Here is a 15,862-nt window from a genome sequence, read left to right as displayed (position 1 = left end):
CGCCTACTGCGAGACCTCCTGGGATTGGCTGCAGGCCCGGGATGGCGGGCTGGACGGAGGTGGTGCAGGTGGCGGTGAGTGGAGGCCTCGTCAGCCACCTGGGTGCAATGGGTGCAGAGACTGTACTTCCTGGGGACAGGGCAACACCGTTAGCAGTAACAGCGGCCACTGGCCTCTTCTGTGAACCTACTCTGTGCCACATGCCAGCTGAGAGCCTTATGGTGACCTTGTCGTGACAGAATGGCAAAGGTACAGCCACAAGCAACTGCCACCCTGGTTGTAGGGTAGCTCAAGAAACAGTCACTGAATGCGTGGATGGATCGTGGGTAACCGGAAACGTGGGTGCAGAGTTTGAGATTCCTAATTTTAGCAGCTGATCGCCAAGTTAATCTATAACAAAAGCACTGCAAAAGGTCTGGAGCGCCCAGCATGACCTCGTCTCCCGTTCCAGAATTGGGTGAGGCAGGCACCTTGTTATTCATTTCAGGGAGTGACCCCTCAGGTGACAATCATGCAGCAGTTTACAGAGCTCTGGGGTCTAAGCTGGCTTGCGGGTGGAGAAGGCAGGGAGGGGTGGGACCCCCCTAGACTGTTTCCCAGATTGGTGGTAGGGGTGAGGAGGAGGCTGTTTTGGAGAGGTCTCTGACCTGGTCCTCTGGCCCACAGCCCCGGTCCCCATCGAGCCACAGATCTGCCAGGCTACCTGTGCAGTGATGAAGCTGTCTTTTGACGAGGAATACCGCCGTGCTATGAATGAGCTGGGTAAGTGCCCCCTCACCTCATCCCTGCTTCCCCACCCCCATTCAGCCAGCCTTCTGGGCCTCATTCAGGACAGGTCCTGGGGCTCAGAGGACAGGGAAGTGGCGGGGAAGCCCGGAGCAAAGGTGACAGGTCCAACTTCATACATAGAGACCAGAGCTGTGGAGTGCTTGAGGAGGTGGCGAGTTTTCAAAGTTTTAAGTTTGGGAGCATTACATCATCTCTTAAAGTCATCAAAACATGGGAAAAGGAAACGCTCGAGGCCAAAAATCTCATCAACGTGCTCAGTTTTACTCCAGTTATTACAAAATGAGGTCCTACTTGTCACCTAGCAGATGGTCACACAGTGAAAGGTTTGGTCAGAATCATGTGGTCCAGCTGAGCAGAAATGGGTGTCTGCAACCCTGATGGTACAACACACAGGGCAGCCCTTTTTTCGGGGGGGGGGGTGTGGCATGTGGCAACCACGCACAAGTGTACACACCTCTTGAGTCTTTCCTCCCCTAGCTGGGAATTTATCCTCAGGGAAGATTTATGTACGAAGACGTAGAAAAATGAGGAAGGCAGCAACCAACCCAAGTAAAACCCCAGATCTGGAAACCACATAAGCGTCCAGTCTCCCAAATGAGCAGAGTGCCTCTGCCGTCTTTGCTCAGTGATGAAGGGAAGGCCGTCTTATATTTGGACTGAGTTCTTTCCCTTCTATTCACACTGACCATTTCCCCCCACATTCGCTGACTCTTTGTAAAGTGAAAACCTAGCTTTCCTAGTGAGTAAAGAACTGTGTGTGACAGTCGTCAGTAGCTCCTGAGGATCTGCCATCCAGACCCTGGTCCTGGGGCACAGCAGGCACAGCCCACTCGGCTCTGCTCTCAGAGGTTTAATTGTCTTGTGGGAGTTCTCCTTTGCGTGTTAGGGGACTTCTTGAGCTGGAAGCAGAAGGGGAGCCAAGAGCCTGGGCAAATAGCAGGCAAGAGCATTCTAGGCAGAGGGAACAGCACATACAAAGGCCCAGCATTCGGATAAAATATGAATGGAGGTGGAAGGCTGAAAGGAAGGGGGTGTGAAGGTCACAGAATATCCAGGGGATTGTGACAGCCTGGCATCAGTCTGCCTGGAGGAGGTGTCCCCAGAGTTGGTCTTTGAAGATGGACTTGAGGAAAGCCGTTGTGGGGGTGGGATGGAAGGAGGGCACGTAAGCAGGGGAACAATATGGGCAAAGGATGGGAGGAAGGCAGGGGGGTCGTTCGGGGTGCCTCGTCTGCCCCCAGCCTTACCATGTCCCCTTCTGTGTCCCCGTAGGTGGGCTGCAGGCTGTGGCAGAGTTACTGCAGGTCGACTACGAGATGCACAAGATGACCCGGGACCCACTCAACCTTGCCCTGCGCAGATATGCTGGCATGACCCTCACCAATCTCACCTTTGGGGATGTTGCTAACAAGGTGCCCGGGGAGGGCAGGGCCAGTGCTCCCCCTGGTCTGAGCCTCCCTCCACCTCATCCCCTCCTTGAAACAGTCCTGAGGGGTGGGGACAGTTGTCCCCAATTTACGGGCTGGTGGACTGAGGCCCGAGAGAGGGCTGTGACAGGAGGGGCTTTGGCTGGACTCAGTCAGCCAGGCCACCATCCTCTTGGCTGCTCTGCTGCAGAGAATGGGGCCTCTGGGCTAGGAGAGGCTGGATGTCTGCACCTATCTCAGCCTCAATTTCCTCATCTAAGCAACGGGGTGACTGCTCCACCTGCACCAAGGTGGTGAGGATGGGGGGTGGAGCTCCAGCTCTAGCACATAGTAGGTGCTGTGGAGGGGTGCCAGAAGGTGGGGTGTGGTTGCCCTCATGCCTCCTGCCCCACCCGCCATGGCCTAACTTTCCTGTCACCCTACAGGCCACACTGTGTGCCCAGAGGGGCTGCATGGAGGCCATTGTGGCCCAGCTGGCTTCGGAGAGCGAGGAGCTACACCAGGTAGCCGGGAGGGGTGGGCGGGGCTCAGGGAGAGTCTTGCAGAGTGTCCCACTGCCTGAGGCCCCTGCCGATAGAGCCCCTCCCCCATGGGTGTGATGGGTGTCCCCTCCAGTCTCTGTAGCCCCACCACATGTGGAGTTGAGGGCAGGGGGGAGCCCTGGGTCCACCTTGCCCGCCTTACACCCCGCCCCAGGTGGTATCCAGTATCCTGCGCAACCTGTCCTGGCGGGCTGACATCAACAGCAAGAAGGTGCTGAGGGAGGTTGGCAGCATGACCGCCCTGATGAAATGCGTCCTACGAGCCTCCAAGGTGGGCATCAGGTGGGCACATGGGGTGAGGGAGTGGTAACGCACCCCAGGAAGAGGGCACTGCCATGCTGTTTAATGCCAGCCACAGGGCAGAGACACTGGAAACCGATGGTGAGTTCTCTGTCTTGGGGAAAATCAAGCCGAACAACTTAGCTTAGCAGGTTGTCCAGCCTCACAGGCCTGGGGCTTCCCACCCTGCAATTCGGTGATCCTGTGAGGGCTGATTTTACTCCTATTATTTTTCACTTATTTGAAAATCTTAAAAAAAAAAGAAAAAAGAAAATCTTTTGGGGTGCCTTTCCTTCTAGACTTTCGATGTTGACATGTCTCGATGGGTGGGCCTGGTGGTTAGTGTGCCCCCTCTGCTGGTCTCTCACCTTCCCACCCCTGTGCCCAGGAGTCCACCCTGAAGAGCGTGCTCAGTGCCCTGTGGAACCTCTCAGCACACAGCACGGAGAACAAGGCAGCCATCTGCCAGGTGGATGGTGCCCTGGGTTTCCTGGTGAGCACGCTGACCTACAAGTGCCAGAGCAATTCGCTGGCCATCATCGAGAGTGGTGGCGGCATTCTGCGCAATGTGTCCAGCCTCATTGCCACCCGCGAGGACTACAGGTCAGCTCCTCCCACCCCACAGTCACGGTGGGCACAGGGCGCTGGGGGCAGGAGGCCTCCCAGGTTAGTCTGGGGCTAAGAGTGGTAGATCTGACTCTGCTGTGAAGTGTCACTGAGGCAGCCTCAGATTGTCCTCCTGTGAATGGATGTGCCTGATTTGTCCCCAAGGACTGTTTTTTTTTCAGTATAAGTCTATCCTGAATATTGCATGGGATATACTAACTATATCCAAATTTTTAATTAATTTATTAAAATAAAAATACGTGTTATTTCCTAAACAATATGAATACTTGTTCTTTATTAATATATTTACTAAATAATATTAATAAATAATACTTAGCACTTATTAAAATAAATGTTTTCTATTTACTAGATAATATTAGTAATAATGTTTCTAATGTAGTGAAATACATAACATTTACTTTTAGTATAAGTCTATCCCAAATATCGCATGGGATATATTTGTGCTAACAGTTATATCTATTAAAATAAGTAAAACATTTATTTATTAAATAATGCTAATAATTATCAAATAACAGTATTTTGTAAACCAAAATTTATCTTTAGTAGTGTCCCAAATATCACACTATTGTGCTAAAATGATATACCCTGTATACTAAATTTTATTTTAAAAATATTATTAATTTATTATTAGTATTATTTTATAAATATCTTTATTTTAACAAATAAAAAATTAGCAAAAGTATACCTCATTCGATATTTGGGATAGACTTATACTATATATTTTCTTCCTTTCTCTGAGATTCAAACTCACCTGGGCACATTATATTTTTATTGGCCAAATCGGCCACTCTGCTCCCTACCCCGCTCCCCGTGGGACGAGGGGGGCCCCGCCTGACACACCCCTCCATGCCGCAGGCAGGTGCTGCGGGACCACAACTGTCTGCAGACGCTGCTGCAGCACCTGACGTCGCACAGCCTGACCATTGTGAGCAACGCCTGTGGCACGCTCTGGAACCTGTCCGCCCGCAGCCCACGGGACCAGGAGCTGCTGTGGGACCTGGGCGCTGTGGCCATGCTGCGCAACCTGGTGCACTCCAAGCACAAGATGATTGCCATGGGCAGTGCTGCCGCCCTGCGCAACCTGCTGGCCCACCGGCCTGCCAAGTATCAGGCGACAGCCACCGCCGTCTCCCCTGGTGCCTGCGCACCCAGCCTGTATGTGCGCAAGCAGCGGGCGCTGGAGGCCGAGCTGGACGCACGGCACCTAGCCCAGGCACTCGACCAACTAGAGAAGCAGGGCCTGCCCGAGGCCGAGGCCGAGGCCACCTCCAAGAAGCCACTGCCGCCCCTGCGGCACCTGGACGGGCTGGCCCAGGACTATGCTTCAGACTCAGGCTGCTTCGATGACGACGATGCGCCCTCTCTGGCTGCCGTGGCCGCCACCGTCGAGCCTGCCAGCCCTGCTGTGCTGTCCCTCTTCCTGGGCAGCCCTTTCCTGCAGGGGCAGGCGCTGGCCCGTGCCCCACCCGCCCGCCGCGGTGGCCTGGAGGTAGAAAAGGAGGCCAGCGGAGAGGCAGCCGTGGCAGCCGGGGCCAGGGCCAAGCTGGCACTGGCAGTGGCGCGGATCGACCGGCTGGTGGAGGACATCTCGGCCCTGCACACCTCATCCGATGACAGCTTCAGCCTCAGCTCTGGGGACCCCGGGCAGGAGGCACCAAGGGAGGGCCGCGCCCAGTCCTGCTCACCTTGCCGGGGGCCTGAGGGTGGGCGGAGGGAGGCTGGTGGCCAAGCTCACCCGCTGCTGCGGCTCAAGGCGGCCCATGCCAGCCTCTCCAATGACAGCCTCAACAGCAGCAGCACCAGCGACGGGCACTGTCCTCGTGAGCACACGCAGCCCTGCCCACTGGCTGCTCTGGTTGAACACTGTGAGGGGCCCCCATGTGGCCAGGCACGGCCCAGCCGGCTTGACCTCAACCTGCCAGGTGGCCGGGCTGAGCCAGCAGCCCGGCAGGCCACGGCCACTGACACCCGAGTGCGCACCATCAAGCTGTCGCCCACCTACCAGCATGTGCCACTGCTTGAGGGCATGGCCAGGGTGGGTGGGGCGCCCCTGGCCTCTGGGGCTCGGAAGCAGGCTTGGCTGCCCACAGAGGGCCTGAGCAAAGTGCCAGAGAAGCTGGTGGCAGAGGCAGCACCACTCTGCTTGTCCCGCTGCAGCTCCCTGTCCTCGCTGTCCTCGGCCGGACACCCTGGCCCCAGCGAGGCGGGGGACCTGGACGACAGTGACTCGTCCCTGGAGGGACTGGAGGAGGCAGGCACCAGCGATGTGGAACTGGACGGAGCCTGGCACGGGCCAGGGGCTACCTCCCTCCCCATGGCTATCCCAGCGCCCCCGCAGGGCCGGGGCTTGGGGGTGGGGGATGCCACGCCATCTAGCTCCTCAGAGAACTGCGTGCAGGAGACGCCCCTCGTGCTGAGCCGCTGTAGCTCTGTGAGCTCGCTGGGCAGCTTTGAGAGCCCCTCCATCGCCAGCTCGATCCCCAGTGACCCGTGCAGTGGGCTGGGCAGCGGCACGGTCAGCCCCAGCGAGCTGCCTGACAGCCCCGGGCAGACCATGCCGCCAAGCCGCAGTAAGACGCCACCACTGGTCCCCGTGCCACCTGGCGAGCGTGACACCACCCAGTTCAGCCTGCAATGGGAGAGTTACGTGAAGCGCTTCCTGGACATCGCCGACTGCCGGGAGCGCTGCCGGCTACCTTCCGAGCTGGACGCTGGCAGTGTGCGCTTCACTGTGGAGAAGCCAGACGAGAACTTCTCCTGCGCCTCCAGCCTCAGCGCATTGGCCCTGCATGAGCACTACGTGCAGAAGGATGTGGAGCTGCGGCTGCTGCCTCCTGCCTGCCCTGAGCTCAGCGGTGGCAGCGGCCACAGCCTGCACTTCGCTGGGCACCGCCGGCGGGATGAGGCCAGTGGCCGCCGGGAGGGGCCACCTGCTGCTGCCCAGGAGCTAGAGCTGCTGCGGGAGTGTCTGGGCGCGGCTGTGCCCGCCCGGCTCCGCAAGGTGGCCTCAGCACTAGTGCCCAGCCGCCACGCACTGCCTGTACCTGTCTACATGCTGGTGCCCACTCCAGCCCAGGAGGATGACTCGTGCACTGATTCGGCCGAGGGCACACCGGTCAACTTCTCCAGTGCGGCCTCGCTCAGTGATGAGACGCTGCAGGGACCTCCTAGGGACCCACCTGGTGGGCATGCAGATGGGCAGAAGCCTGCAGGCCGTGTGGCCCCCGCCAGGCAGGCCGCTGGGCACAGGCACAGGCACGAGGGTGTGGGTCAGAGCACAGAGCTGGCCTGGGGGTCAGGCAGGAGCCGGGCAGGGCTGGAGCTGCCCCTCCGCAGGACCCCGAGTGCTGGAGTGGACAGGGACGGTCCCCGCACGGGTCAGATGCGCCAGATGCGTGGGGACGGGGCGCTGCAGTCCCTGTGCCTCACGACGCCCACCGAAGAGGCCGTATACTGCTTCTACGGCAACGACTCAGACGAGGAGCCAACTGAGGCGGCAGTGGTGACACCCTCCCGGCGGACTTCTGCTATCCCCCGGGCAGTTAGAAAGGAGTGCCCGACTGGCAGGAAGGAGTCACAGGTCACACCGAAGGCCACACCACCTGCCCAGGCCCAGCCCAGCCTCATCGCTGATGAGACGCCGCCATGCTACTCCCTGAGCTCCTCTGCCAGTTCCCTCAGTGAGCCTGAGCCCGTGGTCACCAAGGCCCCAGGCCCCAGAGGCGGGCATGATGGCTCACCCAGCCCAAGGGCCCAGGCAGACCTGTTGCGGCGCTGCCTGGGCTCAGCTACATCCAGGCACCGGCTCCAGGCGTCAGGCCCACGGCGCCGCAAGCCCCGAGCTGCCTGGCCAGGTGAGCGGCCAGCACAGGGGTCCCGGGAGCCTGGTGAGGAGGCAGTGGGGTCAGACCATGCCTCAGACCTGGACAGCGTCGAGTGGCATGCCATCCAGGAAGGTGCCAACTCCATTGTCACCTGGCTTCACCAGGCGGCAGCGGCGGCAGCCACCTGTGAGGCCTCATCCGAGTCTGACTCCATCCTGTCCTTTGTGTCGGGGCTGTCGGTGGGCTCCACCCTGCAGCCCTCCCTGCACAGGAAAGGTCAGCAGCCCCAGTTGGAGGGCCAGGCAGGCAGTGCCACAAGGCTAGAGAAACGGGCGAACCTGGCCCAGCGCAGTGGTGGCCCCCGCTTGCCCTGCAGCCCTGGGAAATTGCGTAGTGCTCAGAAGACTGCGTCTGGGGTGCCGGCCGTGCTCCGAGGAAGGACGGTAATTTACATGCCAAGCCCAGCCACACGGGCCCAGCCCAGAGGTGGCCCCGGCCCCCACACCACACCGAGGAAGATGGGACCCCCAAGCCCCGAGCAGCTAGCAGCTCCCATCAGAGGCCCCGGTCCTGGGCAGCAAAGGTCTCGAAGCCTGCACCGGCCCAGCAAGATCTCAGAGCTGACCACCCTGAGTCCCCCCCAGAGGAGTGCCACACCACCCGCTCGCCTCACCAAGACCCCCTCATCCAGCTCCTCCCAGACCTCCCCCACCTCCCAAACCCTGCCCAGGAGGTCGCCCCTGGCAGCCCAGGCTGCGGGGCCCTTGCCAGGCCCTGGGGCCTCACCAGTGCCCAAAACGCCCACGCGGAACCTACTGGCCAGGCAGCACAAGACACAGAAGTCGCCTGTGCGGATCCCCTTCATGCAGAAGCCGGCAGGGAGGGTGCCACCACCCCTGGCCAGGGCAACCCCACAGCCGGGCACCAGGGGCCGGGCAGGGGCTGAGGGGAGCCTGGGCGCCCGGGGGGGCCGCCTGGGCCTGGTACGCACAGCTTCAGCCCGTTCCAGTGGCAGCGAGTCCTCTGAGCGGTCGGGCTTCCGGCGCCAGCTGACCTTCATCAAGGAGTCGCCTGGCTCGCTGCGCACACGCCGGTCGGAACTGTCCACAACCCAGGCCACCTCCGCCTCCCAGGGCGGCGCACCCTGCAGCAGCCGGTCTGCCCTGCCCACTGTCTTTCTCTGCTCCTCCCGCTGCGACGAACTGCGTGCCGTACCCCGGCCCTCCCCGTCCCGGCCGTCCCTGTCCCCCCGTCATCCCCCCACGGCCCGGCCCGCCCCCAGTCAGCGGCCACCCCGGCGCACTAGTTCCGAGAGCCCATCCCGCCTGCCCATTCGCATGCAGGCTGCACGGCCCGAGACAGTCAAGCGCTACGCCTCTCTGCCCCACATCAGTGTGGCCCGCAGGCCTGAAGGTGCCGCCCAAGGGCACGTGGCCGATGCTGCCCGCCGCAGCAGCGATGGGGAGGCCCGGCCCCTGCCCAGGGTGGCTGCACCGGGCAGCACGTGGCGTCGCATCCGGGACGAGGATGTGCCACACATCCTGCGGAGCACGCTGCCCGCCACTGCCCTGCCGCTAGTGGGCACCTCACCCAAGGAGGGCCAAGGCGGACCCCCACAGCGCAAAACCAGTGATGCAGTGGTCCAGACAGAGGACTTCGCTGCCGCCAAGACCAACTCCAGCACGTCTCCCAGCCTGGAGAGCAGGCCCCCCCCCCAGGCCCCAGCCAGCGGCCCAGCACCCCTCCTTGGCAGCGACGTGGATGGGCCAGGCCCTGCCAAGGCGCCTGCCCCCACCCCCTTCGTCCACGAGAGCCTGGGGGTAGCTGTCGGGGGCTTCCCCGCCAGCCGGCATGGCTCCCCCAGCCGCTCAGCCCGAGTCCCACCCTTCAACTACGTGCCCAGCCCCATGGTGGCATCCACCGACTCAGCTGTGCAGAAAGCCCCTGCCCCTGCTGACCTTCTGGAACAGTGAGTGTCCTGAACCAGTCTTCCAGGACACTGTCTCTGGTGGAGGGCCACCAGGTTACCCCAGGGTGGTCTGGGATCTGCCTGCCTACCTGGGGCCCCGCCCACGGAGCCCCATCCCAGCCCGAGTGGCCTCACATCTCACGCTTGCTTCTGTGCCGCAGGGCCTCAGGGAGGAAAGGGGCCTCGGGCTGGACTTCAAGTCCATGCTTGGCCCACATACAGAAACCACCCTCCCAGACCCCAGCCCGGTTGGGCGCGGGCCTCAGGAGTGGGAGCCAGGGAAGGTAACTGCGCCTTCCCGAGGTGGCAGAGGGGCTGCGGAGCATGGCGCCATCTAGTGCCCGCCAGCTGGGCCCACAGCAGCACACGCGGCCCCGGGACAAAGCCTGTAATGATGGCAGCCGCCAGGCATTTGTTAATAAGGACTCTGCAGGTTTGTTTGTATTCTCAGCGCGACGTGTGCTGAGCCCTGCAGAGACGGCGTCACCTCCTCACCTGACAGTGACATTCAGGGAGCCTGGGGCTGGTGGACAGAGGGGGTGTTGTCAGAACTGCCTAGAAGGGGCAGAGGAGGGCGAAGGCAGGCCGGCCTGGGTGATGCGGGACCACCCATGTCCCCTCTCCTGGCTGAGGGGGTGCTGGTTGCCAGCAGAGGAGGAAGGGGAGGAGGGGACAAGGGAGGGGCGTGGAGTCAGGACCAGTTGTGGTGGGCCAGATGCTGTGGGAAGGAGGATGAGAGTCACAGTGGCATCAGTTCAGTTTGGTGACAACAAAGCCCTGGATGTAGTACCGGGACTGGGGTGGAGCTGGCGTTGGGCCTCTGGAGGAGACACAGGGCCCAGAGCCCTAGGACCACGGCCCAGCCAGCGCAGGCCTGGGCTGCCGGGCTGCTAGTGTGGGTGCCAGAGCAGGTGGAGAGACGGAGGGCAAAGGGAGCCTGGGAGGCCTCGCGTCCTCCCCTCACTCCTGCCAGTGTGGGCCTGGGAGGCTGCTGGGGTCCCTGCTCAGGGACCTCGAGGGAGCGCGCCTTCCTGCAGAAAGAGCCAGTGACCTTTTTCCTGCTCTGGGAAGGAGCTGCTGTTATAGCTGCCCTGCAGAGAGCTGCTCCAAGGGGCCGGGGAGCAGAAGCTGTTTGGGGAGACTAACAACCCAAGGGTAACTCCATGACTTTAAGTCCCTTCTCTGAGAGGAGGGGAAGCGGGGTTGAAAGTCAGGTGGAAGTACAGAAGGAGTCCCATCCCCACCCACGGAAGGAGCTGACCCGGGAGCAGAAGTGTTTCCTACGGCAGGAACATCCTCAACTCCAGGGACAGTGGGCCATGCTGACCCTAGCACCCACAGACAACGCGGCGGTGCTGCAAACACATCTGTGTCACATTGTATTACAAATCCCGGAATGCCCTGTACTGCAGCATAAATGCCACAGGGAGGACAGAAATGGCTGGGCGCACTGAATGTTCCTCCTGTGACCAAACTTCCCACGACGAGCTGGCACGCAGCGCACAGTGGCCATCACGGCTGAGAAGGGCATTGCACACGCCCACAGCTGACCCCTTGGAACACACGGGGGAGGGGGGGTCTCAGATGTCTCAGAGACCACGGGTTCCTGACCCCATCTGTAGCCTGAAGGGACAGGATTGAGTGGTCTCAACTTTTTGGATGCAGGGCCTATCAGACGTCCACTCTCACACTCGCCCCTGGCCAGCCTGCCCCCAAGGTGACCTGGCAGAAGAGGAAGTGGCCCAGACCCACCCCCAGCTCTCCCAGCCATGGGGGATCTGGGCTGGTGGGGCCTGGGGTGGGCACATCCATGCACTGTGAGACCCTGGGTGGTGCTCTCAACGCCCTGTGCCTCAGTTTCCCCATGTAGGCCATGGGGAGAACTCCCAGAGCTACCTCTCCAGCAAACACAGTGTCTGCCGTGACTGCGGGATGAGGCCACTCCCTCTGCCAGCCCCTTGTCTGGCCCAGCCTGAGAAGAGGGCAGTTCCCACCTCAGCCAGCGTGCAGGGAGCTCATGCCCCGTCCACGTCCGGCGGCCACTTTAGCCTTCGCTGTCCTTCTGTGGTGGGGGCATAGCCACACCTTACAACCTGGCCAGACAGGATGGTGGGGGCCCTGAGCCCTGAGGCACAGTGGTTTTCTAGACAACTGGTTCCAGACCGGAGCTGGAGGAGGAAAGTCTTAGGACCCAAAGGATGTCTCCCATGAAGGCTTTATCCCCTTGGGGCTGCTCGGCCACCTGGCCACGCTGAGGAGACCCCATCTGCCTTGGGAGCCTCCCCTACCCGTAACCTCGGGACCCCACCACCAGCTGGGTGCTGAATTCGGGGCAATGCACCCACAGTGCAGCATTACCTCACCCCTTCTGCCCTCGTCTGTCACCTAGCCCAAGCTTGGTTGTCTTGGTCCGTGCCCCTCCATCCCCCTACGTCTCTGCTATGTCTCTGCCCTGGGTCTCTGCAGTGTTACAGGACACGTGTAAATACGTACAGCCCTGTCTCCCCTCACTCAACCTAAAGCCATTGTCTGGCGGAAGGAAGGCGCGGAACCAGGCGTCTTATGTGCACCTTTAATAAACGGAGCTGTTGAATCACGTTCCATGCAGTTGTTTCCAAATGGGTGAGGATTTGGGGTAGGAGGACTTTGGGGGTTTTCCAGCCAGGTCGCCCGCCCAGGGATGCAGAGTCAGACTGTAGGATTTGTGCAGGGAAAGCACTCAGGATGGGTGAGTGCAGGGAAAGGTAGCCGAAGTGTCTCCACCTGATCCTGGGTGCACTCTGGAGGGTGCACAGAAGGATATCTTCCAGACATAAGCAGGTGAGCCGAGGGTCCCTGGACAGGGAGCCTCACTGTCCACTGCCCTAACTGCCAACATTTTCGGAATGCCCGTGCCCCCATGGGTTTCAGGGGTCTGTCAGGCTTTAGCAGGTACCCCTTAAGGGGCAAGAGAAACCCTTCCTGGGATGCTGGGGTCACCCATGTCAGGGCCCTCCCTGTGGGTCCCAGCGCTACCCTGAGCTCCTGGGACCCCTACAAAGGAGTGGCTCACCATCCAGGTTGCCAGTGGCAGCAGAGATTTCAGCAGGAACTCAATGGGGACACCTATGATGGGCCTGGCCTGCCAGGATGGAAGTGGCCGTATAAGGGCTCAGGACGGGGGACTGACTAGCTTGTCTTATCATGGAAGCTAAGGTCAGCACCCACATCTGATGGGTCTCATAGCCAACAGGCTGGTCCTGTTCTCCCTGACAGTGAACCAGACAGACCAGTGCTGCCCTGGGAAGCGCCCACACCTTAGGCTGGGGTACTTGGGGGCACTGGAGGCCCCATTTCAGATCTGGGCCTTGCTGGTCCATCGCTCCTCACATGGCCAGGGCCACCAGAAGAAAGAAGCCCTATCCTCTTCTGTAACCTCTGGGGTGCTGTAATTCAGACAGAGACAGGCTCAGTCTAATTGGTCAGTGAAGCAGAGTCGCCAGAGGAAAGGAAAGAAGGAAGGGTGCTGGCGCCCCACACCAAGTCCGGTCTGGGCTGGCGGCGACCGGGCCCTAGGAGAGCAGCCCAGGGCTGAGCAGCATCCACAAGGCCTGACCCGACCCTCAGGCAGACAGCTGAGGCAGCACTGGCCCTGCTGAAACCACGCACAGCAGGCTCTGTCCCCTGGGGTCCCTAGGCCACAGAACAGAGAGCCCAGAATAGGCTTCTGGGACACGGTCCCCATCTGAGGTGTGCCAGGCTAGGTGTTATGGGTAGGACCAAAAGTTCCAGTGGGCCATGGGTGCCCTGCCGGGGGGGAGGCCATGTGCTCAGGTGAGTCCAAGGACCAGGTCAGCCTAAGGAGGCGGCTGCGGCTCCCGGCAGTACCACCCGCTTCACCTGGCCAATGTCCTGCTCCAGCTCCTGGCCAGCTCGTCGCAGGTCCTCACACCTCTGTCTTAGCTCATCACCCGCCTGCTGTAGCCGCTGGTTGGCAGCCATGTAGGCCCGGCTCTGCTGGTAGAGCTGCTCCTGCTGGTCCTCAGGGTTCTCAGCCCTCCCAGAGGGGCCTGGAGAGTCTGGGGACAAGACACAGGTCGCTGGTCAGGGAGGGGCCAGGAGAAGACTCAGTTTATCCCCCTACAAAGCATGAGACTGGAGGAGACAGAGAAGTCACAGAAGAGACCTTGCCTGAGGGCAGACACCCGCTCCTGTAAAGGGTGCTGACCCCAGAATGGTCCCTGCTCTCAAAGCCTGAGATGTAACGTCCCGTCCACCAGAAACCTGCCCAGTGGCCATACAACCTCGCAAAATCCACCACTCAGTCAGGAGGCTGCAAAGGCCCCTGTGGACACGTATCTCCTGATGATCCCACGCCCTAACGACAGTGTGGCCAGCACTAAGGGAGGTGGTTAGGGGTAGCCAGGCAGAAAAAGCACAGCTGCGGGGTCACCCTGAGGGCAGGTCCAGGTCCTGTCCACTCTGGCTGGTCCTGTGCGTGAACAGGGATAATGTGGCCTTCCCCACTCCGCAGCTGTCTGCAGCCACAGCCCAGCAGGCCGGGCAGCTGACACAGGCCCTGGAAACTGCTATTTGACTAACAGTCACGTTCCCCACCTGCTTTAGTGGTGAGGCAGGAAACGCCAGATGACAGACACGGAGACTAAGTATGGCCCTAGACGACCACACCGGCCAGCAGGAATAGGCCTTCTTCCTTGAGTGGGCCCCAGCATGGCCCATGCCTAAGTTTCCCCACCCTCTGAATGCTGGCGGACCTGCCCATGACTCTTCAGCTGGGGCTCAAGCAGCCTCAGATGACCCAGGCCATGGATAACTGCAGCTTCTGTTCCTAGGGCTGCCTGTGCAACAGAACATTCCAGTGATGGAAAAGTCCTCCATCCAAACTGTCCAATACGGCAGCCACGAGTGCCTCCTGAGCACTTGAAATGTGGCCACCTGGAGCAAACAACCGAATTTTCTACTATCACTTAATTTAAAAAATGTTTCCCAATTGAAGGATTCATTCAAGATGGTGGAACAGAGTAAGACACCACTGGGAAAAAAACGTTTCCCATAGCGTTTCTCACCTCCTATTACCCACAAGACCCATGTTTACTGTCTCAGGTCCTCTAGAATGGCCCCAAGGCAGCACTGTCATCTCTTTGGTTCACCTCTTCACCCCAGTGCTTAAAACACCACCTTGCATATCAGAGATTCTTAATAAAAGTCCATTGCATGAAAGCCAATCTCATCCACCAGGACACGGAAGTCACCCAACAACGTAGGCCACAGCCATTCGCCACTTACCTGCTTCCGTCTTCTGCATGATGGATTGACCAGCTCCGTCCACAAAAGGCCAGACAATAACCAAGTTTGGCTTTGCAGGTCCGTTGCGCCTGTCCCGCCTACCCAAACCTGCCACTAGTCCTGAAAGCCAAGTCCACACGCCCACGAGTGGCTGTGGCTGTGCCCCCAAACAACCTCTGGACACTGAAATTTGCATTGAATGCCATTTCCACTTGTGAAGAAATAGTCCCCCCGCCGGAATTAAGAAACACAGAATCCCTTCTTAGCTTCCTGGCCTTACAAGAAAAGGCAGTGGGCAGATTTGGGGGCGCGCTGTCTTTGGGGGCAGGGGTCCTAGACGCCCCTCTGAAGATGCGCCCCACTTTACGTGCGAGGAGGGGGCTCAGGGAGGACGAGGCTCGTAGCAGTCGCTGCTCCGAATCCCACGGTTTCCCCGGAACTGCTACCCGAGGCTGGAGCTGGGGGCGCTCCGCCACCCCGTGCTGCTGGGGTCTCGGGGCGGCCTCTGCCCTGCCCGTCCTGGGCTCGCCCTACCTTCCGGCGCCAGCGCGGTGAAGACGGGGTCCTCGGCGGACGCCCCCCGCACGTCCTCCAGGATCTGCTCCACCGTGGGGGGCGCCGGGCGGGTGGGCAGCACCACACGCTTCTTGGCCTTGGAGCCCATCCCTGTAGGCGGAAGAAGGGAAGAGTTAACCAGGACGTCCACCTCTCGGCCCTTGCCTGCGCCATTCCTCTCGCCCAGCGAACTTCTACGTCCGCCCTGCCCCGCCCCTCGGGGCTCGCCCTTCAGCATCCGGCTCCACCTCCGCCTCAGTTTCCCCGCTGAAGCACCTAGAGCCGCAGCCGCCTCACTTGGGTGCAAATCTCGGGCTAAGGGCACCTCAGCTCAGCTACTTCCGCTTCTGGTCGCAGCACGGCCCCGCCCCCAGGCCCGGCGTACTTCCGGCCCCTCCTTCTTCCGCCCGGCCTTACCGCGAGGCCACACCTCCTCTTAAAGAGGCCGCGCCCTGCGACCCTGTGCGATCCGGGAGGCGCTGCGACTGGACCAGAACCAGGAAGGACGCCGCGTCGGCGCCCCCACTCCCCTAGCCGGACCGGCCTGGAAGTTCAAGGGGTGGG

General features: G+C 60.6%; 2 protein-coding genes across 5 annotated transcripts; one reads left to right on the top strand and one right to left on the bottom strand.

The window, feature by feature from the left end:
- Nucleotides 1-4: 4 nt before the first annotated feature.
- LOC308495658 (adenomatous polyposis coli protein 2-like) lies at nt 5-12,055 on the top strand (the record flags this gene model as incomplete). Its single annotated transcript, XM_081080632.1, has 7 exons — nt 5-74; nt 667-762; nt 2,062-2,201; nt 2,642-2,719; nt 2,913-3,029; nt 3,426-3,640; nt 4,520-12,055. Coding segments are annotated over 7 exons (5,658 nt in total), but the record flags the coding sequence as incomplete, so codon positions are not given.
- LOC308495654 (UPF0449 protein C19orf25 homolog) lies at nt 12,016-15,653 on the bottom strand. Of its 4 annotated transcripts, XM_081080626.1 has the most exons (4): nt 15,575-15,653; nt 15,278-15,409; nt 13,337-13,515; nt 12,016-12,882 (listed from the first exon to the last, which is right to left on the bottom strand). In XM_081080626.1, the coding sequence occupies exons 2-4, from the start codon at nt 15,405-15,407 to the stop codon at nt 12,856-12,858; spliced, it is 336 nt and encodes a 111-aa protein (XP_080936752.1). In that variant the 5' UTR covers nt 15,408-15,409; nt 15,575-15,653; the 3' UTR covers nt 12,016-12,855. The 4 variants fall into 4 exon arrangements, with proteins under 4 accessions (XP_080936752.1, XP_080936751.1, XP_080936750.1 ...); XM_081080625.1 differs by having other exon boundaries at nt 12,016-13,515; XM_081080624.1 differs by lacking the exon at nt 15,575-15,653 and having other exon boundaries at nt 15,278-15,546.
- Between the last annotated feature and the right edge of the window lie 209 nt (nt 15,654-15,862).

The sequence above is a fragment of the Rhinolophus hipposideros genome (assembly GCF_964194185.1).
Source record: "Rhinolophus hipposideros genome assembly, contig: HAP1_SCAFFOLD_386, whole genome shotgun sequence".
Classification (NCBI taxonomy): Eukaryota; Metazoa; Chordata; class Mammalia; order Chiroptera; family Rhinolophidae; genus Rhinolophus; species Rhinolophus hipposideros.
Note: the sequence above shows the minus strand (reverse complement) of the source record. Positions and strands in the feature narration are given on the sequence as shown.